Source organism: Eurypyga helias, unplaced genomic scaffold (assembly GCF_000690775.1).
Source record: "Eurypyga helias isolate BGI_N326 unplaced genomic scaffold, ASM69077v1 scaffold13292, whole genome shotgun sequence".
In the NCBI taxonomy this organism is placed as follows: domain Eukaryota; kingdom Metazoa; phylum Chordata; class Aves; order Eurypygiformes; family Eurypygidae; genus Eurypyga; species Eurypyga helias.
In genome coordinates, this window is record NW_010236781.1 from 7,297 (window position 1) to 34,568 (window position 27,272).

General features: G+C 39.3%; 1 protein-coding gene across 1 annotated transcript in view; it reads left to right on the top strand.

The window, feature by feature from the left end:
* Window positions 1-8,252: 8,252 nt before the first annotated feature.
* Window positions 8,253-27,272, top strand: part of GRXCR1 (glutaredoxin, cysteine rich 1) — a 39,770-nt gene continuing 20,750 nt past the window's right edge. The window contains exons 1-2 of the mRNA XM_010147229.1: window positions 8,253-8,660; window positions 11,295-11,297. Of these exons, the coding sequence (XP_010145531.1) occupies window positions 8,253-8,660; window positions 11,295-11,297 (411 nt within the window). The remainder of the gene's footprint in view (window positions 8,661-11,294; window positions 11,298-27,272) is intronic.

A 27,272-nucleotide genomic window follows, 5' to 3' on the forward strand; every position in this document is an offset into this window, starting at 1 on the left:
ATCCTTTCCTTTCCATCTAGGATTTAATACGTTTGTATACACATAAATATTTCCTTCACCAAACCTGATATCCACCCTATCTTAAATTAAAAATGGCACAGCAAGTCAGGGATTGGACGATTTTTCTTATCAGCTAGTGGCCATATGGGAAATCACAGTGTATACACATCATCTTCCTTACACAGGAGTCAGTCTGCTCTTACATACATGAACAGCAGTTGGAAAAAAACAACTTCACAAGATTTTTGAGTCTTTCTTTTCTCAGCAATGATCTGAAGACATGGAGAACAAGAAACATAAGTATTTGTCAGACCTTGAATAAAAGAAACCAAACGAAAGAACACTAGCGATACCAGTAGTTAGTAACAATGGAACTAAATGAAAGCCCTTTATCTTATTTTCATCGCTCTTATTCCCACGTGTGAAATGAGAGCTAAGCTGCATTATTATATGTTATTATATCTAGAGTTTCTACTGTCTACAATCACAATGTGGTTTTCTAAGGAGAAAAAAATGATGGGAAGAAAACACTCAATATGATTTTCTCCTGTGAAAACCATAGATGTCAAAAAAACATATTCTAAAACACTATTAGTCATATTTTTGGCTCAAAAATATATGTCAAAAATACAACAGAGTGGAAAGTTTGACAGAAGCATGCAAGATCTGTGCTTCAAGTCAGATATAGGGTTTTGGCAGACATTTGCATGCTCATCAGCAGAATTTCCATACAGTCTGCAAGCAGCAACTTGTACATACTCCCACAGAAGAATAAATCTGACCAAAAAAGGTCTGTTTACCTGTTGTCAGCATTGATTTCCTCAGCATTTAAGTCCCCAAATAAATATCAACCATCCAAAAACCCAGGTTGGATATAAACCAATCCGAAAAATATTTTCCTAATCTAAGAATAAAATTTGAAAAACATAAGCCTACTCACAGTACTTATAAATCCTTTTCATTTCTTTATAAGAGTCTCAGAGTTATTCAAGTAAAACTATGTAATTAAATCTTTCTTGTCTCTGAGGCACATTTAAGAGTTGTGTTTAAATAAGGTCACTCACTAATGAAGTGTTGACAGCTCAGCAGTAGGACCCAGTGGCTGTTTAACAGCACATAGCAGTGCGAGGGGAAGACCATGACATCCAAAATGTAATAGTGCAGCATACAACGGTCTATTTGGAATTTGTCCAAAATATTGAAAACATGTAGACCTAACATACCTACCTTATAGAAAGGGCTTTTCTATCCTTATAGAAAGGATTTTGTGTGTGGTATACATATGAATATGTCTACGTATGAGTCAAAAGGTAACAGAATTTTGATAGAATCTGTTTTAAATTTTATTTAGTTGATATTACCCAGAGACACTGTCCGTGAACATGGTTAGCCTGGAAAGCGTACCTGGGGAACTTAACAAATGGTTATCACAAGGGGAAGTGCAATGCTAAATTGCATTTCACTAGAGTGTTAGTTCTTTCTCCCCATTTTATTCCAATTTAATTGAATATCAGATCCTTTTAATCCCTACACCTGTGTACCTTCATTTTTCAACAACAGGTCCACCACAGAAAGATGGCCTGTGTGTCTAGTGGGAGCTAAGAGAAATAGATGTATGAGAAAACTCAGGACAGGGTTCAGGTTTCTCTGCTGCTGCTGAGGTTGTTCTGTGTGGAGCTCTGAGAGTGGATATGGCTCTCTGAAGCTTACATGTTGATTTTTTTCATCTTTGTTCACAATGAAGTGGGACTGTTTGCAATCCCTGAAAATTAGCGTGGAAAACTATTATGAATCTGAGCATAATTTTTCTTTCCAAGCAAAGAATATGTGTCTTTTTAAAGTTCCTGGTTCCTTTGTCGTTGAAACAATGATAAATGCAGTAGGAGTACAGGAGAGAATATCTTTCCTAGTGAATCAGTATTTTCTGTGGCAGGTTCTTCTTCCAAATCTTTGGTAGTACTTGGACTGTGATATTTTATGGAGAGCTATCAGGTTTTAGGCCAGATTTCAAACAAAAGTGTTGTAAAACACACTGAAAAAGATAGGAACACATTTTCACATTTAGGAAGTTTAAACAGAACTTACAAGAAACGTATACAAATATTTTCCTCTACCATTAATATCTTATAATCTCCAATTTTTTCTTTTGTAACACAGCCTCACTTACAGTTTCCAGTGTTAATGTCAGTAAACCCATTTGTAACAAAGCCTGACTTACAGTTTCCTGTGTTAACATCAGTAAACCCAATTTGAAATGGACTTAAGCAGAGCCTTTGTGGAATCATCAGACAAAACCCAACATTTTTGTCACATTTTTTATGTCCGCGCCACAGCCTAGCAACCCTTTAGTTGACAGTGACCCTCAAATGTGTCTGTGCTCGGTTCTGGTGTCCAGACCTCCTTGCCTGGGAGTCGCTTGTCATGCTCAGCTGGGATATGGCTTGGTGGAGAGGTGCTCACCCTGTTCTTAATCCTACACCAAGTGGGATATGCATATATGGCTCTACGTAACAGTATCATAATTCACCATGGTGTTACTTGGGTAGACAGAACTTAGTGTCTAACTGATATATAGCCAGGTCATTAGATGAGGGAACCGTCTGGCTGAGCAATTACCTTTTATGGCATGGTTTTTTGTTCTCTGATGAACTGGACATTTTTTTTCCCTGATGCATCTTATCATAAACCAATTTTTTTTTCATAACACAGAGGTTATTTCCTCTACAAATTGCTGCTATAATGGAAATATTTTTCTCTCACTGTTTTTTACCTGTTCAGCTACTAGAATGCAGTAGAAAATACACCAAAGATCTTAACAGAGATCAGCATATAAATTCAATCCTATTCTAAACTCTAAAATCTGTGGCCACCAAAAATTTTGGTGGCTAACTTCTGGCTAAAGCTTCTGAGGAGACAGCTAACACACACATCCTATGATGACCACTTACATGACTAGAAAAAATGGAGCTACCAACAATTGATTTGGAAACTGGATGTCTAAGAGAAGAAAGAAAGGATTAAGCCTGGTATCAGCCATCGGACCTGGATCAAAGTTTCCAGCCACTATTCTTACTATGGTAGTCAGTAGGCTAATTGAAATGGTAGGCTAGTAATATTTGATAAGCTCTCCTGAAGAAGGAAAACTGGTCTGCCTCGTATGACTCAGATATTTAACACATTTAAGAGCAGACCTTTTGCTTCATTCTGAGTAAATAAACAAAGTACGTTTTCAGCAGAAGCTGGATCTACCACATGAAGACAGAAGCTCTTCATGAACCACTGCGTTTAGCTCAACAGCTTGGCTCCTATGGAAACCTAGTGTGGAAAAAGCAGGCATGAAAGAACTGTGCTGAACTGGCTGTGAATTTCAAGTTAAAGATAGCTGTTCAATACCTTCCCAGATATAATGGTGAGCATTTCTCCCTGAAGAATTTGGAAATGGAGGCATTCTACTACCCCTGGCAAAAAGGGTAGCAGAAAGATCCCATATGTCCTCTTACCTCCTTGTGTGCATGGCCTGGATACATGCACTGATTTCCTCATTCATTTAACTCCTTCATCATATAAATTGAAGAAACAGTGCATCCAACTCAGTAATGTAAACAGAAACCCTGACACAGAAACCCTGCCATTCTGTCTAACAATTGTTTAACAGGAATTAAATGAAATCTATAAATAAAATGAAATGGCACTTGTCATATGAATAATTAGGCGTTCTAATAGCGACAGTACACTCAGCCTGTTCTCATCTGTAGGATTGCTGTTTAGCAGCTGCTATGCCTGACAAACAACTGCCAGATGCAAGAATTCCCTGATGGATACCTGAATGTGCTCTGTGCATCCTCCTGAACTCTACTACAGTTAAAATGTTATTCTGGACCCACAGAAAAGTAGACAGATGTTTTGCCAGCTTCGCAAATGGGAATGTTCCTTCTCTGAGGAAGTGGGAAATGCACTAAATCTGTCTCAGCTAGAAACAATTTTAGCATTCACTGTTCAGATCATCTGCTTTTGTAATCTCTGAAGGACAGAGCATGCTGTTCACGAACTTCACTTAGAATAGAATAAACAAACTCAACTTTCCACATGTGCTTTTACAAACCAAAATACCTGCTTCCCAACAATCGATGGGAAATCTAGGGCTCTTGAATATCTGTGTCCTGATGATTGCTCTGTTAATTGTGCATTAACAATTATAAATTACAGAATATGCTTCTGATTACTACCAGTGTAATAACGTCAGGGGTGGTTGCAAACAGACTTTGTAGAGTGAAGAAAAATTAGTATCACAAGACATGTCACTGTGAATTCATGCCATCTGTCTAATGGTGAACGGCACCAGTGGGAATGGTATCAAGTCAGCCTACAGATTTGCTATATATACTTAGTAACCTGCAAATACATAAGGCAGAGTGGCCCCACTTACACTGTGCATTGAAACAGGGAGTATAAGGCTTTGTCATATGGTAAACTGCTCTATTAAAATTATCACATATTCAGAAACAAAGAAAGCATTTGGTGATTTCAACCTAGCTTATTTCTTCTTTGGACATCTGTTTTCTTCCAAAAGTCTCATTTTAATGATTCAGGTTTCATTATACTGCCATTTTATTACAACCAATTCTAACAGTTCTTTATATATTTTTATTCTCTGATCAATGGGAATTTCATGAGGTCTATTTTTACAGTAGTTTCACAGAGCACACTCTGCATTTCTTCAGCAAAATGTAAACAATCTTTGCTGCTTAATGCACATGGCTAGATACCCTTTCAAACATTTTGCTAAAGTTTAATAGTTTTGTGTGGTCCTTTCCCAAGGTGAAGCTGGTAGTGCCCCAAACTATGATCTCAACCCATGAGCCTTTAGTTACATTTTCTCTCCCCTGCCCAGCTGAGGAGGGCAGTGATAGAGCAGCTTTGGTGGGCACCTGGCCTCCAGCCACGGTCAGCCCACCACCCTGTGATGCTGAGAGTTGCCCTGTGGAATGAACGTAAGGTGAAAACTGGAACTGTAAAGAGATCTAGTGGAGTGGGTCATTGAGTTAAAACATTATCATAACATGCGTCTGCTGGAGAACAGAAGAACCAATGAAGTGGAGAAAGGTTACTGAGGGAATTGGATGCAATATCTTCTTCTCAGGTGTTTTTTTAAAGAGTGCTTTTCTGTTCAGGAGAGATCTCTTTAGTGGCAACTTTTTTCTCTGTGCGCTTCGACTTTATGCTTGCTGGACTCACTCATCTTGCATTAATCAGTGGCAGAACATTATAACCAAACTAAGCAGAAACAAAAATTAACAATAGCCAAATGATTCAGGGTCATAATTGTGGGTAAGAAATATCTCATTACTTTAGTTTTTAATGGATACAGCTCATTAAATGCACTAACCCTTTGAATGAAAAGATTTTTGTCTAGAGAAGCTAGAAAACGATCAACAAACATCACAGCTGGCAGGGTGCAGCATCAAACTGGGTAAGTGGAGTTATTGTCAGCATTTACTACAGATCTTATTTTACAGGAGGGACAGAGATGCTTAGTCAAGTTCTATCTTTTCTGCCTCTGTTGAGAACATACACCCAGCAGATGGTACAAATATGTGCATTTCAGGGCTTTGAACTCTCAAATGTCTTATGTCCCGAATATAACTAGTTTAGAGTCTGTAATCTGTTTCCTGCTGGCTGTGTGCACCTAGCCCTGCAGTCATGTTCGCTCAGAGAAGGTCCACAGTTGGAGCACCAAGATGAAATCTTACATGTGTGAATGCCTCTGTCAAGGGGCATGCCCCACCATGCTTAACTATTTTTCTGCAGAGAAAACTGTGCATAGTTTCTAATTTCTCAAAACCGGACGTAAAAATATTTCTTAGTGAATAATGGAATTGACATGAAACCAAACAATGAGCTGATTTCCTGCCGAGAACAAGGTGTGGACAGTATTTGAGGTCTTCTAAAATGTGGTACTGATTAATTCTGCATTTAATCATTGCTACATTAACTTTTAAACTCACTCAGCATCAAGTCCTTTGTCCTACAGACAATAAAAGCTTTCCCATTGCCTGCAATAGGAGTAAAATTGTTTCTATGTTAAAGAATATATAGCATCAATTGGAGGAGATAAAAATATTATAAAAGTGTTGTCCAAACTGATTTCTATTACAGAAACTCAGATTTTTTAATCATTGGCAATTCATTGCAAAGCACTTGTGTTTTATTGTTTAATGAATAAAAAGAATATGAACAAAGTTAATTACTGGAGGTTGTAAGAAGGGATCACTTGGATAATTATGAAAACACTATGTTACAGTTAACTTTGGGGTAGGTAACAGACAAAGAGATTTCTCCAGGTACCTTGCAGCCCTGCTTGAATAATTCCAGAAAAGATATTTTGAAATTTTCATTCTGTTACAGAATGCTCTTAATTTTAAGTCAGTTTTTAGTATTAATGAACTGTATTTGTTATCAAAGCTGCTGTGGGCGAGTGGCCGTATTGCAATCAGTATGATTCAAGCCTCCCAGTGAATTTCAGAAGGTGTCTTATAAGTGTGTTCAGTATTAGTACAGACCTTGATATGAGCTGTTTTTCTTCTCTGAAAGGTGATTAACAATGCATTTTAACTCTTGTAGCTTATTATTATTACCTGTTTTTTTCTGTGTGAATAATAGTAGTTGATAATGCAGTGAATCATCTCATTTTAGAAGTGTGCAACCACTAGTGCTATGAAATGCCATTAATCTTTTGTGTTTCTGTTCTGAAGATGGAAAATAAGTAATTTTAGAGTTCAGACACAAGGATTGTGATTTTACTTGAGCTGAGGAGCAGTGTTTTCATGCCTCTTGTTCAAAAGAAAGTTGCAATAACCCCGCTTGCTGAAAGATTTGAGCCTGCATTTCTGAAATCTTGGCCAGAAATCCTCCTCGGCTGCTTGAAGCTCTGCAGCTGCTGGTGATCACAGGCGTTACCATTCTGGGTTGGCTGAGCACCTACGGGCTCATTTCATACCTACACCTGCCAGGGGTCACAGGCTTCAGGAAGCAATTCACTATTCATGAGTCTGGAGAGAAAATGAAGCTGTAGAGAGTGTGTCGGGAATGGTTGCCAGGAAAGTGAGAAGGGGGTGGAGTTCTCAATGCTGCTCTAAGGAATGCTTTGTATTTTACTTTAAATTAAGACAATGCAGAAATAGCACCATAAATAGGGATCATCATGCAAACTCAGAACCAGCTTGGGGGTCTAAGGTGCTGATACATGATTCTGAGTAGACAGAGCCAGAAACCTCAAGCCTGGGTTTGTTATTTTTACATCTAGAGCATGTCCCTCTGTGTCAACCTCTACCTGTGACTTGCTGGGATAGAGGAATTTACTTGCCCTGCGGTTGAATCCACCTTACCCTACTTTTCCTTGTTTGATCCTTGCTGCTCAAATTAATTAGCTTTCTCCTATTCCTTGTTCAGATTCCCTTGGCCCAGTTCCTTGAATAACTGACAAAACAGCCCAGAGGCTGTGGTTACTGTGTGGTACTAGCTGTGGCTTGGTTTTATTTAATAACACTGTGTTGATAGTCTGTGCAACAAATTGTGACTAATTGCTTCTCCACTGCTCTGCCAGTCTGTGACAAGGCTGGCATCGCAAAACTCCAAGTCAGAGCTCCCCGCTGAGTCTCTGTGAGCTTATATAAAAAGCAAACTTTGGTGAATGAGGTCTGACTGGTAGGTTAATGAAGTCTTTTGATGAAAGAAATGCGCCCATTATTGGCTCGTCTTCTGTGCTGAAGTTTGTGATTTTCCCCTCAGGTGTAATGCACATAAATAAGTTTTGACTCAGCAGATCTTGTGAAAAACTCTTCCTCTTTGTCCTTCTCAGCAAATGAAAGCTGCATTTATATAACGTAATTTCTCATGTATATAATGTAATAAAATAATTAATGTAATTTCTCTTATTGGGTTTATCATGTACAGGTTTGAATTTTTATATCAAAGAATATAATATTTCCCTTTGTTCCTTAGTGCGAAAAAGTACACAATGGCTTTTTAATATTTAATTGATGAGATCGTTTTACGGGTTTTAGTTTAAAGGTAACCATGGCACAAATGCATCCATTATTAACTGGAGAACGGCAGTGTAGCTTCTTGGGAACCTCTTTAGTTTAATATGAGAACCCCTGTCAACAGAAAACAGGACTGATATTGTTGTGAAGTGTGACAAACTGGCAAATGCAATGGGCACCACGCTGGAACAATGCAAACTGCTTATATCAATGGAAGAGACGATGTTTAAAAGTGAGATGAAGGCGGACAGTGAGAGGCTGTCGAGGAAGGTTCGATTCCGCGTTGCATCCTCGCACAGCGGGAGGGTGCTGAAGGAGGTGTATGCCGACGGGGAGGCTGGCGACTCTCTGGACTCTGAGTATGCCAGTAGCTCGGAGACTGACCAAACCAGCCGGCTGAGCGAAGTGGATCTGCAGCAGAATGGACATGTAGGGTCCGAGTGCGATGAAAATGAGAACGAGCAGGACGACTTGCTCATTTTAGTCAGAGCCACTAAAGAGAGGGGGTTTGGTACAAAGCGTGTCAACATCCTCAGCAAAAATGGCACAGTCAGGGGAGTCAAGCATAAAGTCAGTGCTGGTCAAGCCCTCTTTGACAATCTGGCAAAAGTATTTCAGGTAGGTGATGTGGTTCTGCTGGCTGTAAGTCCTTTCCCTTTTAACTCCCCATGTTATTCTTCCCTTTGTCCAAACCTCTCTCTTTTACAATATCTCGATATTCTACCTCATTTCTATTGTTATCCACTGGCTGTTGTTGCACAGGAGAGGCTCATTGCTCTTTCTGGTATACAACAGCTCCATATTCCAAATCGACTGTGAAATTTTTCTTTCACAAGTTTACCAAAGTTTGCTGAATAGAGAAATGTGTACATTGTTCTTGCCATGCGTGGACCGGGGAAGAAACGTAACAGAGGAATTAACTGGACCTTTATTGGAGATCTGTACAGATCCACTGTACAGAGACGTGTCATGTTTCCACTCCTATTATATTAGTTCTAATGAGTTTACGATGTTATCTACTGTCCCCTACATGTAAATATGTATACTTGCAAATTCCATTGTGTTTAATCTGCAAAGTAGATCAGATTAGGTGCAGGATGGCAGCAATAGCGGTTTTCCCACATAAAAATTTCAGAGGCATGAAATCTTAGTCAGAGGTCTCTTTTATTAATGTCTGTTTTCCATTTATTTTGTAGAGGGGGCAGAATATCTGTGTTTGAAACAGTATATGCCCCATTGACTCCTTAAGGAGAAACACAGGCCTCAGAAAAATCAAGATAAACATTCTAAAAAATGTAATCAAGACAAAAGTTCTAAAAAGTTTCATATATGTAATTTATCTATATACGCTATTCAAGCCTATAAATCATTTTTGTTCACACAAAAGAGTAACAAGTATGTAATCAAACTCTTTCTACAGGCTGTTATAATCCAGAATTATGATGTCACTTAAATTAACCTACAATTGGCTTTCGGGCATTGTTTTAAAAATATTTATGCAGTTTTAAAGCATGAGGAATTTGATACTAGCAATGACTTCTGTTGTGTATTGAAATGAAGTCTTCTAAAATCCTTTCTTACTTTGAAAGTAAGTCATTTCATAATGCATTTTAAAATGGCTATAGATTAACGTTCTTTGGCTTCCGAGTATGAATTTATCCTCTATCTTGTACCTAAATTATAACAATCTTTTTGTCAATAATGGTTTTCCTGTGGACGTTGGATGCTTCATAGCTGAATTAGCTGTTAATTTTTGTTCTTTACATCACACAGCACTCAAATAGCTTGCTTGCTTTCAAGCCACTCACTGAAGAATTCGTCCTTGACTTCCCTGCTCTGAAAAAAATTTGTAACGAACTCCCTTTTAAGTAGATATGAGTTAGGAAGGGTTAACTGGGGCATGTCTGGGTTCTTCTCCAACCCTGATTCCAAGTACTGTTCTGTGCTGTTTCACTACATGGAGTACACCATTTCACCTCCCCTAGCCTCATTCCCTCCTAAAAGCTTTCTTCCACTACATCAGTGACACCAAGCTAAGAAGCTTGAATCAGCTTCATAAATGGACCCATTTGAAGGTATTATGCACTTTAATTAGTGGTCCAGTCCTGTTGCTGTTTCTATCTCCAGTTTTAGGATGGAAGTTCTTCAGGAAAGGTTCATGTACTTTGATTGCAATGACGTTTCTTTTATTCCTAGCAGAGTCACAGCTGGGGCAGCACTATTTCCATGAAATGTTTTGCTGGAAGAAAGTAGTGCTCGAGGGGAAGCATATCCATCTAATAACTTCAGAAAATGATATGTAGCCATGTCTACCTCAGAAGTCCATAATTAAAACATATAAAATAATGAATGGTTTAAAAGGTGGTAAGGATCTTGTACTGAAAATATTTTACAGCAGAAGAAAGTGGAAAAATTAAATTATCAGGTGAAAACACACTGAACAGTTTTTCATACAGCACATAATTAAGTTTAAGAACTCTCTGCCACAGGCATATTAAAGGCCAAAAGAAGAGGCAGGTTTTGAAAGCAGATGAGGAAAATATATGGGGAACTGAGCAGCTTCTGCATAGGCAGGTCTAGATGACTGATTTCCAGAAATAACTGTATATTCTTACCTTAAACATCTGCTGGATGGAAGACATCTATTCAGTAATGTAGAGAACATCATGATTTGAGGATTTGACACAATTTCCTGTTTCCCCAGAGATAAAGTTTGCAGTCTAGTGAAGAAGAATGATGCTTTGCATATCTTTTTTGTCATACTGTGAGCCAATTTTCTATGCCACGCGGTGAACACAAAGGAGAGCAAAGCACAAAGGTTGGCTTTGAGACTGATTTGAAACTGCTTGATCCAAATGTGAAATATGATTGGAATCTGACCAATTAAAAATGATGTAATGACCTTTAGGATGAGATTAGAGGATGATTTCTAGTTTTCTGTAAGTATGTTCCAGACAATTAATTGAGCAGTAATACCACTTAGAGAACAACAGGAGTTCTTCTTTGAAAGATACCATAAGAGAAACATGTCTCTGTTAGAAAATATAACTCAAAATCTCTTGATCTGGGCAATTTTGAAAGCTCCCCCCTCGATTATGTGAGGTCATATGTAGTTATGTTTTGCTTCTCTTAGATAAGCAACAGCAGATATGTAACAATATTTAAGATATATACAAAGCCCCTTTTCCCTGAGGAGAGCCCATCTCTTCTTCTTTGATGATTCAGCAGTAGATACATTTCTCAGTGTCAAAGCAGGTTTTTGTAAACTCAGGGTATGCACATGAACTCCACAGTCCTGAACCCTGAGCACTGATGCATTATTGAATACAAACACTTGTTATTTGATGTATCACTTATTAACTAAAATTTGTATGCAAGAAGGCAAATACTGAGTATGTGTGAGTGTCCTTTGATCCCAAAACAAGGTTGGGTTTTTTTTTTTAGATTTTCTGTAGTATCAGTATTCTGATTCTTTGGACTGTATCTGCAAACTCCTTTACTATGCTATTACTCAAAATGCCCATATGCTCCCCGTGACAGAAGAGAGATCCTTTAAAACAAATAATTTTGCTCAGGCATTCTAAGCATAAGCAGAGATTCATCAACTGGTCTTTGCTAAGCTGTTCAGTCAGTTTTTTTTTTAGATTTTCTGTAGTGTCAGTATTCTGATTCTTTGGACTGTATCTGCAAACTCCTTTACTATGCTATTACTCAAAATGCCCATATGCTCCCCGTGACAGAAGAGAGATCCTTTAAAACAAATAATTTTGCTCAGGCATTCTAAGCATAAGCAGAGATTCATCAACTGGTCTTTGCTAAGCTGTTCAGTCAAGACCTTTGATGGTTTCTGTTCCAACACCTGTGCTAAAAGCACTCTATTTTAGTGTACCAGGGAATATTTGGGTTTTTTAATTATTTTTTCCACATTTTCTAACTACAGCCTTTCTACAGAAGTGGTTCAGACAGTTCCTTCCCACAGGAGACTCATCTGAAAAAAAAAATCACACTTTCTTGTGGTGTTGGGAATTTTAAGAGGGTGATGTAATACAGGAAGTATTTCTAGTTGTAAAGGTGGTTTTGGTTGTTGTTATATGATACAAGCCTGACCTGAGAATGTCTATCTGCTGCCAAGAAGACGTGCATCCCTTGCTACATCTTCCCACATCCATGCACTGAGTAATTCCATCACCAGCATAACATCCCACATCCACTCTTCCTTAAGAAATGAAGCTAGGTTGCTTGCATTAGTCTGCTGGATAACTGTGTGTGTCCCTGGATGTGAGCTGCTCCAGATCTGTGACAGTGAAAGGTCTCCCATCAGGTTGTCCCTGCATGGCTGGGGAAGCTGCTGTGAGCAGGGTGGGAGCAGGGGCTGTGGGGACAGGGTGGGATGGAGCAGCATGTCTCCAGGTTCATCTCAGCTCATGAACCAGCTCTACTGATACTTCAGGGGAGCATGGTTTCCATGGCAACTCCTCCATCCCTTCCCTCCCAAGGCTGGAAGGCACAAGGAGATCGTTGACATAGCAACCACATGCTGTGTGTGTGAATGACAACCCCTCTCCAGCTCCGGCTTGGTGGGAGGCCAGTCGGTGGTCATCGGTGGGTGTCCACCCAGCCTCCACCTGCACCGAACCTGGGACTGGAGGGGTGGCTGGCCGTACAGCGCTCAAACCATTAGGAATATTTTATTTGTGAGAAATGTGAACTACTTAAAAGACTGAGTAGCAGAAAGGATGTGGAGCTCCCAGTCTCCTTGTTTGTGCACATCCTTGGCTCCCAGTCTTTGTGCACTCCTTAGTATAAGTGAAATTATCTCCTGCTGACCTGCTGAAACACTAAAACTGATGGTGTCAGCAGGTCTAGAGCTGGGGACAAGAGCTGCTAATTGCATCAGGAACATAAATCCCTTGTCTGCATTCCCAAAGTAATTGTGGTCTTATTTCATTACACTACTAAAATTTTTATTTTCTCAGAATACTGTTACAATGAGAATGGCTATGAGTATTTCCTATAATTTCCCACAGAAAGTGGTAAAGAAATGGTTCTTCTTTTCTTGAAATAAATGTAATTCTCTTCCTGACCAATTTTTATGACTAGACCCATCCCTCTGATAGCTTTCACATGACAGAGAGCAAAAATCCTTGGGTTGCCTGGTATATTACTAAGTAGTGCAATGGTAATTTCATGCCAGACTGGGTTTCCATCCCAACGTGCGACGTAATGGAGCTCAGCCAAAGGTTTTACACAGGTTTCCCTTCATTTCCAGTGTTTTAACGTGGGTCCTTTCCTCCATTTCCAGACTTAACATGCTCCACTGGGCTTCTGGCCTCTCTGAAAGGTCACCTTCTGCTAAATTAGCTCCAGATCTCATTCTCGGGCAGGGCCTGCTGATGTCTGCTATGAAAGGGCAGGCCTGGTTAACAGAGCTGATTAATGCCTTTGTGAACATTGCATCAGAAGGGATATGGGTGAAGAGTCACACATAATGTACTTGGTCTTTACCATGTTTTCCAGCCCAGTGTCTCAGGCTGAGCTAACATTTAAAGCTGCAAAGTGCAAGTCAGTGTTCAGCCCGGTGAAGGATTAGCTTATGAATGTTTACAGAGAGGGATGGGCAAGAGTTAAGAATCAGGTGGAAGTTTGTTATGAGAAGGAGTGCTGCTGGGGTGGTTAGGTTCATTTTCTTCTTTACTTGTAGGTGACCCGGAGAAGTGAATACACAGCAGGACACGCAGAACTTGCAAACCAGAAGGGTTAGCTAATACTGTAGCGAAAATAAAATGAAAGTGGCAAAACCAAGTGCCTTCCGGAGAAGGTGGGTGCTGCAAAGTGGTGTTAAGGAAAAGTTTCCGGTGCAATAGTGCAAGCAGAGGTTTTAGGGTGGGTGGCACGATGTGTACCACTCCAGCCTCTGGAGCGTGTATCACTATGACCCCCAAAAGTCTGGAGAGAAGAGTGAGATAGAGGTCTGTGTGTTCACTGGAGAAGTCATGATGTTGTCCTTCTCAGTTCTTTGGCAGATGATCCGTGTCAACATCCCAGCATTATTGGGCTCTTTGAACAAGAAGACCTCTGCTAGCACTAGACTAAGGTTGTAAAAGGTCTCCTGAATTTCTCTTCCTATTCTCATCCATAAGCAATGCCTTGTGACTCCCCAAACGGAATGGCTTGCAAAAGGAAAAGATGTGCTGCATTGCTTGTACCTACTAGTAGCAACGTTAGGGAAACATGCCAATAACCTAAAGCCATAGCATTTGCTTTAGTAAGGCCACTTATATGGATGGACATAACTTCCAGTGAGCTGTAAGTACCTCCTCTGAGGTATAAAGTTCCAGTGTATGTTCCTAGTGTTAGCCAGTCTGGAAAACTAATTACTGAACAGCATTGCACTGAAATCCAATGAGCGGTAGGAAAAATTGTAATGACACTGAGGGTCAAGTGACTATGAAAAGTAGTTTTCTGCTACAGAAAATTCAGTGTTAGAGACTGGTTCACCTCTGGAATGGGCATGGCTTCCATTCACCACTTCCTTTGTACCTTTTTAAGTGCTTTGATCTGTGACCACACTGCATGGGAAAGTGATTCAGCTGACTGACAGTTAAAACAGGTAGTTTCCAGAGCTGGTGGAATAGATATTCAGGCCTATGTGCTTTTAACTGGAGCCAGTTGGTCGGTACTTAGGGTATCAGTATTTATTGTTCTCATGTTCTCATATAAATCAGCTCTAAAGCACTGAGCTCAGACAGGTCTATTATTAGACTGTTCATGATATTTTAGGGTTTGCTGCTATTGGACTTGAAATCCATATTTGACATACACTTGAAAGGATCAATAAATAGACTTTAAACTATCTAAACCTCTGAAAGTGATATACAAGGTTTGAGTTCAAAAAGACTTAGCTGTCTCATTTTTTAAAAATGAAAGTAAGGGATGTCTTGACTTTTCAATACACTCAGCACTGGGATACCCAGCAACAAAACCATGGTTACATTTATCATTTCAAGACTGAAACAATAACTGAAGGAAAAAAACGTTGCTAGGCTTTTATGCTGGCTGTCTGTTTTGCAGGTACTGGACATCTGTCCAAACTTCCAGAGCACTGCAGGGCCTCAAAATTATCCTGGCTCTGATGTGTCTTGCTCCTTTTAAAGGATCCATAAATGGAGACATCGTTCTTGAGACACTCAGGTGCACTGTGTGGGCTAAGCAGGGGCAAGACCTGGGAAAATAAACATTTCTGTTCTGCGTTTACATATACTTCTGCTTCAGAGGGTATAATAAGCAGGTACTTTGACTGCTTCTTGAATCACACCTACATCTGCAGGTGAGTGAAATCTGTTATGACAGAATTAATATTTCCCCACTGGTTGCAATATTTATGTCTGTTTAGCATAGGTAGCTGTTACTACATAAAATGCAATACAGTTGGGAAATAGCTTTCATGCATTTTGCAGTCAGGCATTAGTGGCATGAGCAGTGTGGTTTTGAACACTGACAGGGTAATCTGTGCACAACAGCCTTCCCTGAGACAGCGACAATTCCTAACAAGGGTCTGTGAAACACTGGAGTCTCAAGTAAAAACAAACTCTAGGTAGGTGCAAGATGGAAGCAGGAGTGAGGAAAAGATAATTTTGCACCTCATTAGCACCTTCCCTCTTCTGCTGATAGAAGGCAATGTCTAACAACTGACTGGTACTGTCCAGAGCTGTCTCAGGCTTACCCCAGCTGAGGTCTCTGTGCCTGTGGTCCAAGCGGGTTGTACAGCCTGTAGGAGAAAGCAGAGCTGCTTCCCTGGGCTGTGAGGGAAAACAGAAATTGTTGCCTCTGTGAATCCTATGCCATGTGGCTACTTTCCCAAACAGAGTGATTTATTAATAAGCCTCATCCCCTGGCCTTACCTTAGCAAAGAAGCTATGCTCCTAGTGCACGGAATATGCATATACAGAACATGTCGTACTAGAGTGGAGCAAGACTACTTACAGATTGAAAAAACCCATAGACTTGTGAAGAAGGACGTCAAGCTCCAAAATTGTGATATTCCAAACTTCTCTTTGGTGCCACCTTGTCTCAAAGGCAGAAAAAGCCTTTTATTAGTGAAAATTTGACTAACGATCTGCCTTGGCCATGTGCCTCAGCATCTCAGTGTTGACAGGACTTGACAGTTGCCTCCTACTCGTGTCCTACAGGAACCATGGAACAGGCGTTCCTTTGCCAGTCTCACCTGCGGGGCTGGATGCAGTAGGTGTCCTCTGAGCATGATGGGTGGATCAGATCCTACACAAACCGTACATAAGCAGATGCTGCTTTGTTACAAATCGTGTCTGCAGGAGGCAGTGGTGGGAGTTGTGCTTTGAATTAGGCAGTCACAAGACAGTGTGAATAAGTTGCTGGAGCAGGAGTGGAACACAGGCTTGCTGATTCTCAACTTGCTATCCCAAATATTATGTTTCAGCATCATGCTTGACTTCTATTTCTTTCTTTCTGGCTCTTAAGCATTATAGTGATGGCACTGCATCACTGTGGAGGTATCCTAGAAAAGCTCATAGCTTGTGACTTGATTGCTGGGGACAAGAGGTAGAGAGGAGACTGAACTCAAGTAGCTAAGACATGAAAGACTGCAAATAACTGTGATCTGCCACTTTGTTTCATGCTTTCTCTGTAAATCTAAAAATACATTTGCTTTCTTTTTGAAAGAAAGAACCAGTGTGCTTGTTCTCAGGCAATGAATGTTAATGCCAAATGGAAAAAAGGCACCTCCTCCTTTTACAAAGTGGGATTCCTAAATTATGTTGGCCTCAGCAAATTCTCTGAGCTGAAAATAGTTGCAAAAGGAGAGAGTATTAGAAGGAAATACCGTGTATGCCTGCCATCCTCTTCCTTTTAATTATCTGTCTGGTAGGTGACCTGGAATATTAGAGAAACGCTGAGTCCAAGTCCATGTTGTGCTCTGGGCCTCTTACATCCTTCTATCCTTCTGTGGAATGGCTCAGAAAGGTGCTCAGCCTTTGAATTAACATGGAAAATGCTTCAAACTGACTTGAAACAAAATAAAGTTATGTAAACAGCCTATCAAAGAATTCTTAGGATGTTACAGCAGATTTTTTTCTACTTATCTGAATAGCTGGAAATCCTTCTTTTTTTTCTAAACTGGCCTCACAACAGAGATGAAAAAGATGAACTGATTAGTAGTAATCATTAATTAGTAGCAATAACCCTTCATATTTTTTTCTAGCTGTGTAGCTCAACTCAGTAACTCAGCAGGACAACTGGGAGAAAATCTTTTGAAATATTCTTAAAGCTAGGATCATCAAGAAAAGTTGAGGCTACTCCCCTTTCTTTGACATGGTACAACAGGCTGCCTGACAGCTCATTTGCAGGGTCCTGTTATGAATTGTAGTTCACTTACAAACATGGAAGCAAATATTTGGCTATGCTGGGGCAATGTGTCACCAGATAGGACAGCTGTGCTGTTGTGCAATTGAAAAAATACAGTATAATGAGGATGACAGGCAGCTCCTTTAATAAAAAAAAGTTCAAAAGAGTGAGGAATTATGTTTACCTTAGTGTTATGATTCTCCAGGCGTGCACTAATGCTTTGGATTTCATGCCATAAAAGGCATTAGCAAACATACTTTCTAACAAGTTAATTATATTACAATTCCATTTAGTCTCGAGATCTCAGAACTGTTTCAGTTCTGAGCTTGGATGTGCAAATACAAGCTAGACAAATATAACTGTACACAGGTCATACTGGTATCGTTACAATGACCCAGGAAGACCACATTTTAGCAGTTGACAAAACCACGTTCCAGAAGTCACCTGCTGCCAATGTAATTGGTGTGTAGGTGTCATTGAGGACTATTTCCCTCAAAGGGAAGAAATGATGTCATGCTTTATTTGCAGATAACTCTTACTGGACTGCTCTGGTCTGTCAGCAGCCTGCTCTGACATTTGTCTACTAGAGCTGACAGTTTATTACACACTACACCAACACAAGGTACATGATTAACAGCTTGAGAGAAAGAAATGGTCAAAGAGATACTGCTTGTTTTGGCTGGAGCTTTAACCTGTGACTGCAGTGTTCAGCAGCATCATACGTTTGTAACTTAAGAGCAGTAAAATATGCTTCAGAATGGAATTTGCAGCTGGGGAGAGAAGGGTATGACTTTCATGCTTGAAAACCTTCCTCATTGCTGCAACATCCAGTACTAGGAAGTACAAAGCATGAAGCTCAAATCTGACTGGATTTTTCCAAAATTTGTAAGATAAATAGTAATTAGGACAGCATCCCCGGCCTGTTGATTTTGAAAAGGAGTTGGTAAATTATAGCTTCCCATCCAAGCAGGCAATCTTGTGTTTTTGCTTGACACAGTAGGCACGTTGCGGTGCGGAGATGCTGCCACAGCACAACTCTTTACAGCCTCCATCATACAAAACAACAGAAATGGTCACAGGCGAGCAGCTGGAGTCACTGAAGTGGAGACTCATTTCACACATGGCAAGAAAGGAGACAGAAAAACTATCATTCATTGCTAGTATGAATTGTGGAAAGCATTTTAACAACCTTAGTACAATTTTGCTTTGGAACTATATCTGGAAACACCATCTATCAATAGTGTCAGAGGAGTATGTCTTCTATACCACAGAAATACCACATGCAGACTCACTCTTTCTCCACTCCCAAGAAGGAAGGGAAGACTTAGTGGCCAATATTTTCACAGGATTATAACAACATGCAATGTTATATCCTGCATCGACAAATAAGGCAACACCGGTGCAAAAACAAAGACATTTTTCTTTACTCCTTGTAGCCTTGTTTGGAACATTAATGATTGCCAATTATCTAGCAAGTTATAAAAATAGTAAGACTTGACAGCAGTCATTCACTTTTATTTAAGATAAAACTATTTCCCATGTAACTTCTGTAAGACAGAAAGCAATCTGTTTCTAAAAGTTACAGCTTTTTAAAGAAAATGTGATCATTTCCTGCCCGGCTGCTCATGTCCTGCTCTTGGTTTATTACATCTAAAAGCAGAGTACTCTCCCTCCCAGCCCCACAGGCAATTGTGAAGCATTTAATTGTTGTTCAAGTGGAGAATATTGTAAGGGGCAGACTGACAGACACAGTGAAAAATAAGACCTTTAAGCATTATTGCTGGAGTTCCTTCCACCTATCACAGGTCTTAATCTGCATCTTGAGAACTTCCCTTTCCAGGCGTTGTCTGATGCTTTCAATCAGATTGCCAAACACGTAGTGGGTAAGTTCAGTTCTTCCAAAACCCACCATGATCCAAAAATATAACCACCTCCTCAATCCCTCCACGTCCAAGGGGTCATGAATGTTTAAAAGAGACAGCAGTTTCTAAATTACTTGTTCAGGAAATAGATTCTGTTCATTTAAATCTGTCAGCAAATTTTGCCATGGAATCTCTGATTTTCATACCTGCTGATTAGTCAGGTTTTCTAAAAACCTATCATTTGCTTGGTCGGTGATGTTCTTGTGGATCCGCATGTGAGAGACTATGAGGTGGAAAGCCAATATATTACAGCTGGATACAGGTGACTAATAGTGTCTTTTTTTCTGCTGCCACTGACAGGGAGCAACCTCAAAACACGTAGTATAATGTCTGCTTTCCATTTATGTTGTAGAGGGAGCAGAAAATCTGTATTTGAAACAGCATATGCCCCACTGACTCCTTAGGGAGAAACACAGGCCTCAGAAAAATCAAGATGAACATTCTAAAAAATGTAATCAAGACAAAACTTCTAAAAAGTTTCTCTCATATATGTAATTTATCTATATACACTATTCAAGCCTATAAATAATTTTTGTATTATATATGTAATTTAACTATATACACTATAAAAGCCTATAAATCATTTTTGTTCACACAAAAGAGTAACAAGTATATAATCAAACTCTTTCTACAGGCTGTTATAATCCAGAATTATGATGTCACTTAAATTAACCTACAATTGGCTTCAGTACATTGTTTTAAAAATATTTATGCAGTTTTAAAGCACGTAGTTCCTTCAAGCAGGTAGTTTTATCCGTAGCTGCTCTAGCAATTCTCGTTCGAAGGCACAACAGATACGAGCAAGAGTTGTCAGGAGAGATGTCTAGTAATGTTTCTGACCTGCTTTTCATGCTGTCTCAATTCTCATCTGTGCAGAAGGAGAGATGTCTAGTGATGTTTCTGACCTGCCTTTCGTGCTGTCTCAATTCTCATCTGTGCAGAAGGTTATGCAACTGGCAGAACTGCAAGTGGTATGGAGCTTCAGCATTGTTTGAAGACATGATATGATATTACAATAAATGTTGTTATTGATTTTCTTTTTTTTCCTGCAAGGGATTAAATTATATCTGCGCAAAGGAGCCACTGAAATGTTGCTCCAAAGCAAAAGCAGATAGTCAATTTAATCATCCCAGCATCTGCATTTTCAGTCATATTCCTTGACCAGAACATGCTTAACTCTATGACATGATATGGATTCTCACCCTGAGAACATTATTATATGAAAAGTGTGATTATAAGAGTACCAATTTCTGCTTTATTTAAAAACCACATATCTCTGGGCCAAATCCTGAATCGGACTAGAGCAGAAAGCTGCTCACACTGAACTTTCTAAAAAAATTACTCCAACTGCACATGCAATATATATGGAGTAACTACCTTGGCAGCTGTTTTGACTAATAGGTTTAGGAGCTAGTATAAAGCACAAAATCTGCTATGTCCTGATTTTCAGACATTTTAGCTATTTGGTTAAAAATGCCTAAAAAAAAGCTTACACCTGTGAGTTTTTCAGCAACAATGTCTATAACCCTGCTCCACAGCAATGTATTCAATGTATTCTTTTTACAAGAGCCTGTAGTGACAGGACAAGGGGTAATGGGTACAAATTGAAAACAGAGAGGTTTAGATTAGATATCAGGAAGAAATTCTTCACAGAGAGGGTGGTGAGGCACTGGGACAGGTTGCCCAGAGATGTTGTGGATGCCCCAACCCTGGATGTCTTCAAGGCCAGGCTGGATGAGGCTTTGAGCAACCTGGTCTAGTGCAAGGTGTCCCTGCCCATGGCAGGGGGGTTGGAACTAGATGGGCTTTAAGGTCCTTTCCAACCCAAACCATTCTATGATTCTATGATTCTATTCTGTTTACACAGAAATGGTGGGTGAGTCATATGTCCCATTTGTTCATCAAAGGTATCAGCCATGGTAAAGGCTATTCTAGGGCAGAGCTGGTTTATGTAGGCTGCCGAGGAGTTGCATCCTCCATGTCTGCATACAAATCTCAAGCTCTCTGCCTTTGGTTTTGGAATCTATTTAATAAGAAAAGGAATGTGTGCAGTGCAGATGGATCTTTAATTTAAAGAAATGGAGATTGAGTGTATAACTAGTAACCAACTACTCAGGATTTGAAGATGAAGGTACCAAAGTTCTAGATATTATTAAGTAATGAGATAGCTGAGAGCATGGTTCCAATTAAGTTAAGTAATATAGCAGGTAAACAAGGTCCTTCATCACTCAATGCTAATACAGAACAAAGTAGTGCTATAACTTCAAGAGATCCTTTTCATCACTTCCGTATATTGAGTGATAAAGCGCGCTCTCACTGAGGAGTAAGGGCTGAATCAGCACTTCATCAGCACTTTGTTGCACTAAGCAGAGCTCAACTTTGCTCTTTGCCTCATTCAAAGGCTTGTGCAAAATTCATTACCGGTTGCAGAGTGCTTTGTGAGCCTATGCAAGAGAATGCAGTCTATCTGAAAAATGGTTAGAGTTTTCCTTAACTGTGCAGTACATATGACAACTTGAACTTTTGACAGAATAGCTTGTTTTTATCTCAGCCCAAATGAGTAACAATTTCTGGTAGAATTTGAATTGTATGGACTAGCAAGGAAGAAAAATGACATTTTTTGCCAGATGTTTGGAAGTGAAAACTAAACATACTGGGACGACATTGGTTTCCCCATTTTGTTCAGCACTCCTTGGGAGTTTCAGAATTTCGGTGCATCCAATTCCAGCTTCCATTCACAGGAATACAGTAAAAGATAAAATAACTTTTGACATAAAGCTTGTTATCTGACAAACATGAAAACTCCAGGGTGTATCCCAAATCAAAACAAGCCTTCCTTTAACTCTTTCCTCTGATTTTATGTCTTAGGAAGATACATCGTGAAGTGGATAATAATTCTGAATTTTCTCTGCTACTGACTGCTGTTCAGAGTGGTGCCTTATTCCATTTATGACATTGCCTTCTTTAGCTGTTTTCTGAGTGAGTAGAAGTAGTTCTGTTGTATGAAACAGACTGACCCTAGGCTGTAATTAATCCATGATGAAAGGCTGAACCACCTGCCATTGAAAATGCAGTAAATTTTCAGCTGAGCTAAGTCTGACTGATAAGAGCTTTCCTCAGTACCAGTTTTTATTTGCTGTCTTTAACCCTAGGAAAATCACCAGTTGCAGCACTGGTGCAAATAAGAAAGAAATTACGGGTTATTTTGTTGTTTCCTATAATACTCTGGTATATTGAAGGTAAGTCTAAGGAAAACAGATCCATTCACTGCACAAAGAAGGAAGAGCTATGTAATATCATGGGCAGGATCTCGCCAGCTAACCGCTTTATTCTTCAGTCAGAAATATGATGAATCCTATTTGTAAGAAGCTTAACAGACTAGAATCCATTTTGATGGACCACTAACGTCTTTTAATTAACCAAACTGTTACTGACATTTGAGAACAATGAAGGGGATCACTTCATGAGTAAACTGCATCTGGCTATGTTTAAATGTAAAATGACTGAGTCAGAGGTCCATGTGTGTATGTATTATTATGTTATTGGCAGCTGTCGGTCTCTCTAGCAGTCTAAGGATACACAGGGAATATTTTAGAGGGGATGAGTAAGGGACTGGTGAAAGAGAGGAGAAAAGAGAAAGAGGGAAGTGATAACATTTTTTCTTTTAAAAAAAGCACCAACTTCACTTTCTTGCCAGACAACAGTAAACAGGGTTTTGCAAAGCTGCCAAGTTAAAAAGAAATGGGCCAGAGCAGACATAGTAATCTTCATGACAGCCATTTGCTGCTGATCAACACGACTGTTTCTCTGCAGTGTAAAATGTTCTACTGAGTGAAGCAGCATTGATTACAGACAGATGGGGCCACTGTGCTCAAACCGGGATGCACTCGGAGCCATGCTAACTTTTCCACATCATCTGCAACATCAAACACTTCCATCTGCCAGCCCTCAGCAACTCCTGCTCTCGTTCACTTCTTGCTAAAGCCATCCTTACTTACAGAGTACTCTGAAACGGGATACAAGCTTCCCAACAATCCTTCCCAGATAGGCAACTCAAGATTCAAACATCTTGAACAGTCTGATAAATAAAATGCAAAAGAAAAAGCTGCTTGTGACAAGAGAAAACAGGATTTGTGCCTGACAACTAAGAGTGCTATTTAAAACCAATGTATTGTGTGTTTGATTTTTTTTTTTTTTTTTTTTTTTTTTTTTTTTTTTTAAATAATTCAGGGTGAAATCATGAGAAATGGTACATAAGTAAATAGTAGAATTACCACTGAAGTCTGAGTAAGTGGCAGGACAAAATATTCCAGTTCAAGACAACTAAACATATTTGAAAAATCCTATTCATATTATTAAAAAGCAAGCCCCAAAGTAACTTAAAATGTAAACTGACAGTAAGAAAAATAGCTCAGCATTTATTCAAGTATTTAATACGAACAACAAAATATAAGCAAATCTAGATATCATAGATGTTTAAAAGTCCTTCTTGGACAAGTGACCAAACACTAAGTGCTAGTTAAAACTCTTTCAAGTTGACTTACATGCTTTTTTATTTCCAGACCTTCTTGTTTTGACTAGAATCAGAAAACAGAAAGGCCCAGAAAAATAAGTGAAAAAATTGCACAATGTTTTCTTAAACTTGAGAAAAGGTCCCATTTTATGGAAGCCCTATTTTCATTTTATTTGATCTGTTTCTCCCTGTTACTAGTGATAAAGAGATAGAGGTGAAATAAACACTGAACAAATGTTGAATAATAATTATTTTCCATACTCCTACATATAACTTTTATCACCAAGTAGTCACTCATAACTGTTAAGCAAGGAAATTAAATGGTGTAATCTAAGACAAATCTTCTTCTAAGAATAAGGGCTTAATCTCAGATTTCTAGGGCTTGCATATTGTTTAGATTTGTCTAATTAATATTAACATATTTTTCATGACCCATCTGTGATCCATTGTTTCAGTTCTCTGGTCTTCCACACTATTTACAGTCATAGCTTTAGGCAGGCAGATGCTATGCAGCTCATGCCATACATTTTTAATTTACTGATGGCAGCATTTCTGTAGGTGACATGCAGTAGACTGGTCTTTGTGTTGGTTTTTTTTGGGTTTTTTCCCCCCTCTCTTACATTAATTAATTTCTGTTTGCAAGGTGCTTTGGAGTAGTAACAGTGACCTTCCAACCTGCCTGTTCTCTAACTTCATGCTGCCTCTTAGTAGACAGAAAATTGGTAGGAGTGATAAATTGTGAATCTACTATTTTTAGTTTCACATTTTGTTTGACTTCCCAATTTTCCATACATTTAAAAATGCCTGCATTGTTTTCATGTCGAAGGCATATTGCATAAACTGTTAAGCTTTTGTTCTGTCAGCAGACTCTTGAGAAAACTGTGTCCAGGTAAACAGCTGCAAACAGCAAACAGTTCTTCTCCTTTCCTTTCTTGTTGATGTAACACAATCATAAACTCGCACTGGGATAATTTGAAAGTTATGTCCACTTAGTTTTGCATGGATCAGACATGGTACTGGAGCCAAAATGACTCTAATGGGCAATGAAAGTTCAGGCCAAAATTCAGACCTAAAGTAAAAGACCTCCAAATGGTCACACGATTCATGCAGTAACATAATGTTCATACATTTTGGTAGATATTACAGCTGTATTCAGGCCTGTCACAACACAAGCCATATCTGCCAGGAATAATGTTCTTGTGGGAAGTTTCAGTTTGATCACTCATATGTCACTGTGCTTCATAGCTAGCATGCTCGCTATGGACTGTGTGAATTTTAGTGCAAAATATTTACACATAGTCAAATACCTTGATACTGTAGGAAATACTTTGATGATTTTTAAAGGAATTCAATTTACATCAAACAACACAGGAGTATGATGAGTGGGTACTGGGAAACCAGTACTCATTTATTGGTAAACCCACTCATTTATTGGTAAACCAGAAGAGGTTATTGATGGGGGAAACCAAGGTTCTTCTCCTCTCCGAGATGGTAAACGAACTGAAGTGTCTTTGGAGAAAACTCTCTGAGTAAAGTAGGATGAAATTATGTAGCATCCTTGCCAAGTTATTCCACAGAGGTATTGGAAAAGATGATGCTAAACAAGAGCCAGAAGAACTAGTGAAAAATCATGGCAAATGAGACTGGCTGGGCTGTAGATACTGAGATAAAGTAATTAGTTTGCAGAAAATCTCAAGTGGTTGTTATGCAAGGTCTGTGACTGTGAATATATGAGAAAGGCTGGAGAGGAATAAAATAGGAACACTGATACTGTAGAGGGAATTCAGGAGATAAATCAAATGCTTGTGGAGAAAAACTCAGTTTATCCATGGGATGCTGGAGAAAGCTTCCTGCTGTCTGGATTCACAGAGGCACCTTGTATGTGACTGTCAGAATTTGTAATGTTGTTTGGTAGCCTGAAAAGCTGTTGTGATGGCTGTGGAGATGCTCTGCAATGATTTTAAGCACTCTGTGTTTTCAGTATTTGTTAAGATGATTAGGTAAATGTGTTGACTTGGATTCACAGAGTTCCTCAACAAACCTACCAGAGGGGGAAGCGATGCTTTGAATTTATGACATTTCAGGCATAAACCCCAAGCAATACAAAGCTTTGAAAGTTCAATCTCTTCCTGGCTTAGCTTGTGGCACTAGTTTGCACCAGAAAGGCAGAGTTCATCTGAAATGGGGGTATTATACGTGCTCCAGGGCAATGCATGGCGATGATCTTCATATAGGGTAAGATATAGGTGACACTTGCAACGAGCAAGGCATGTCCGGAAACCTGGAAACCGTTTACTGCATATGCTCCTAGGTTTGACTTGGGAAGGTCTATCTGCTTAGTGGTGTGAGTCTTCTGGTGGGCTTCTGTCCCACTTTGGCTGATTCATTACATACTCAGCCCTACTGAAAGGTAATAAGGAGGCACTGACTACTTCTGAGCTGGAACCGTGGAAATCTCTAGCTCCCAGCCATTCTTGCAGCCAGTTTTTGCAGCACAGGCTTGTAAATATAATGAAAAGTTAAGGGCTGCACCTAAATCAGTCCCTCAACAGCTGTCAGAAATGTCAAGTGTGGCAGTGAAGTGCTCTGTCTTGAGAGAATAAAGCAGAAAGCGAGAGGCAAGAGAAGAAAGGCTTCCACATGTAGGTAATATTGGAAAAAGCACAAATCTCTCCTGGAGGCCTGGGGAAAACTTGGTGTTAAAAGTCCTGAGACATGACTTCAACCTGGAAGAGAGTTGAAGAGCAATCAGGCTTGATGGGGGTGAACAGGAGCTTAGTCTCCAATCTGATCAATTCTCTGAAGTAAAAAGAAAGAAAAAAGGGAAAAAAAAAAGGACTAGGGGAACTTGAGTTTTCAATTACAGCTTGAACTCATAAAGTTTGGCAAAGCCAGATGAATGGAAGGAAATAGTTGTTTTTACACTGTACTGCAACAACACCAATTTGTGACCAACATTAAGAATAATCCTTTCATTCATTCTTTTGGTTGCAACATAAAAATACCCATATTTTAGCCGCATCTATGGTGAATTCTCTTCCTAACTTTGTTTTAGCCAGAAGAACAAACTCTAGCACAATTTTCCAACAGAACTTCAGTCCTAACCACAAGGGAATATGAAATTTTGTAAAATTTTCAGTTTTTACCACTGAATTTTCCTGCATTTAGCTCATCATCTGTATCTGCCTGGCACAGCCTACTTCTTAAGACGTGGTATTAAAATTTAATAAGCGTTTCTAATTAGCATTTGTTTTTTGCAGTCAAAGTCCCAAGAAGCAAATCAGAGAATTTACATCTCCTGTAACACTGTAACACAATTTTGCAGAAGTATAGGTTTCAATTTCCTGATCCAGCAATTACATCAAACAAAAAGAAATTGTTTATATTGTCACTCAGATTGTTCAGCTGCAAGCCATT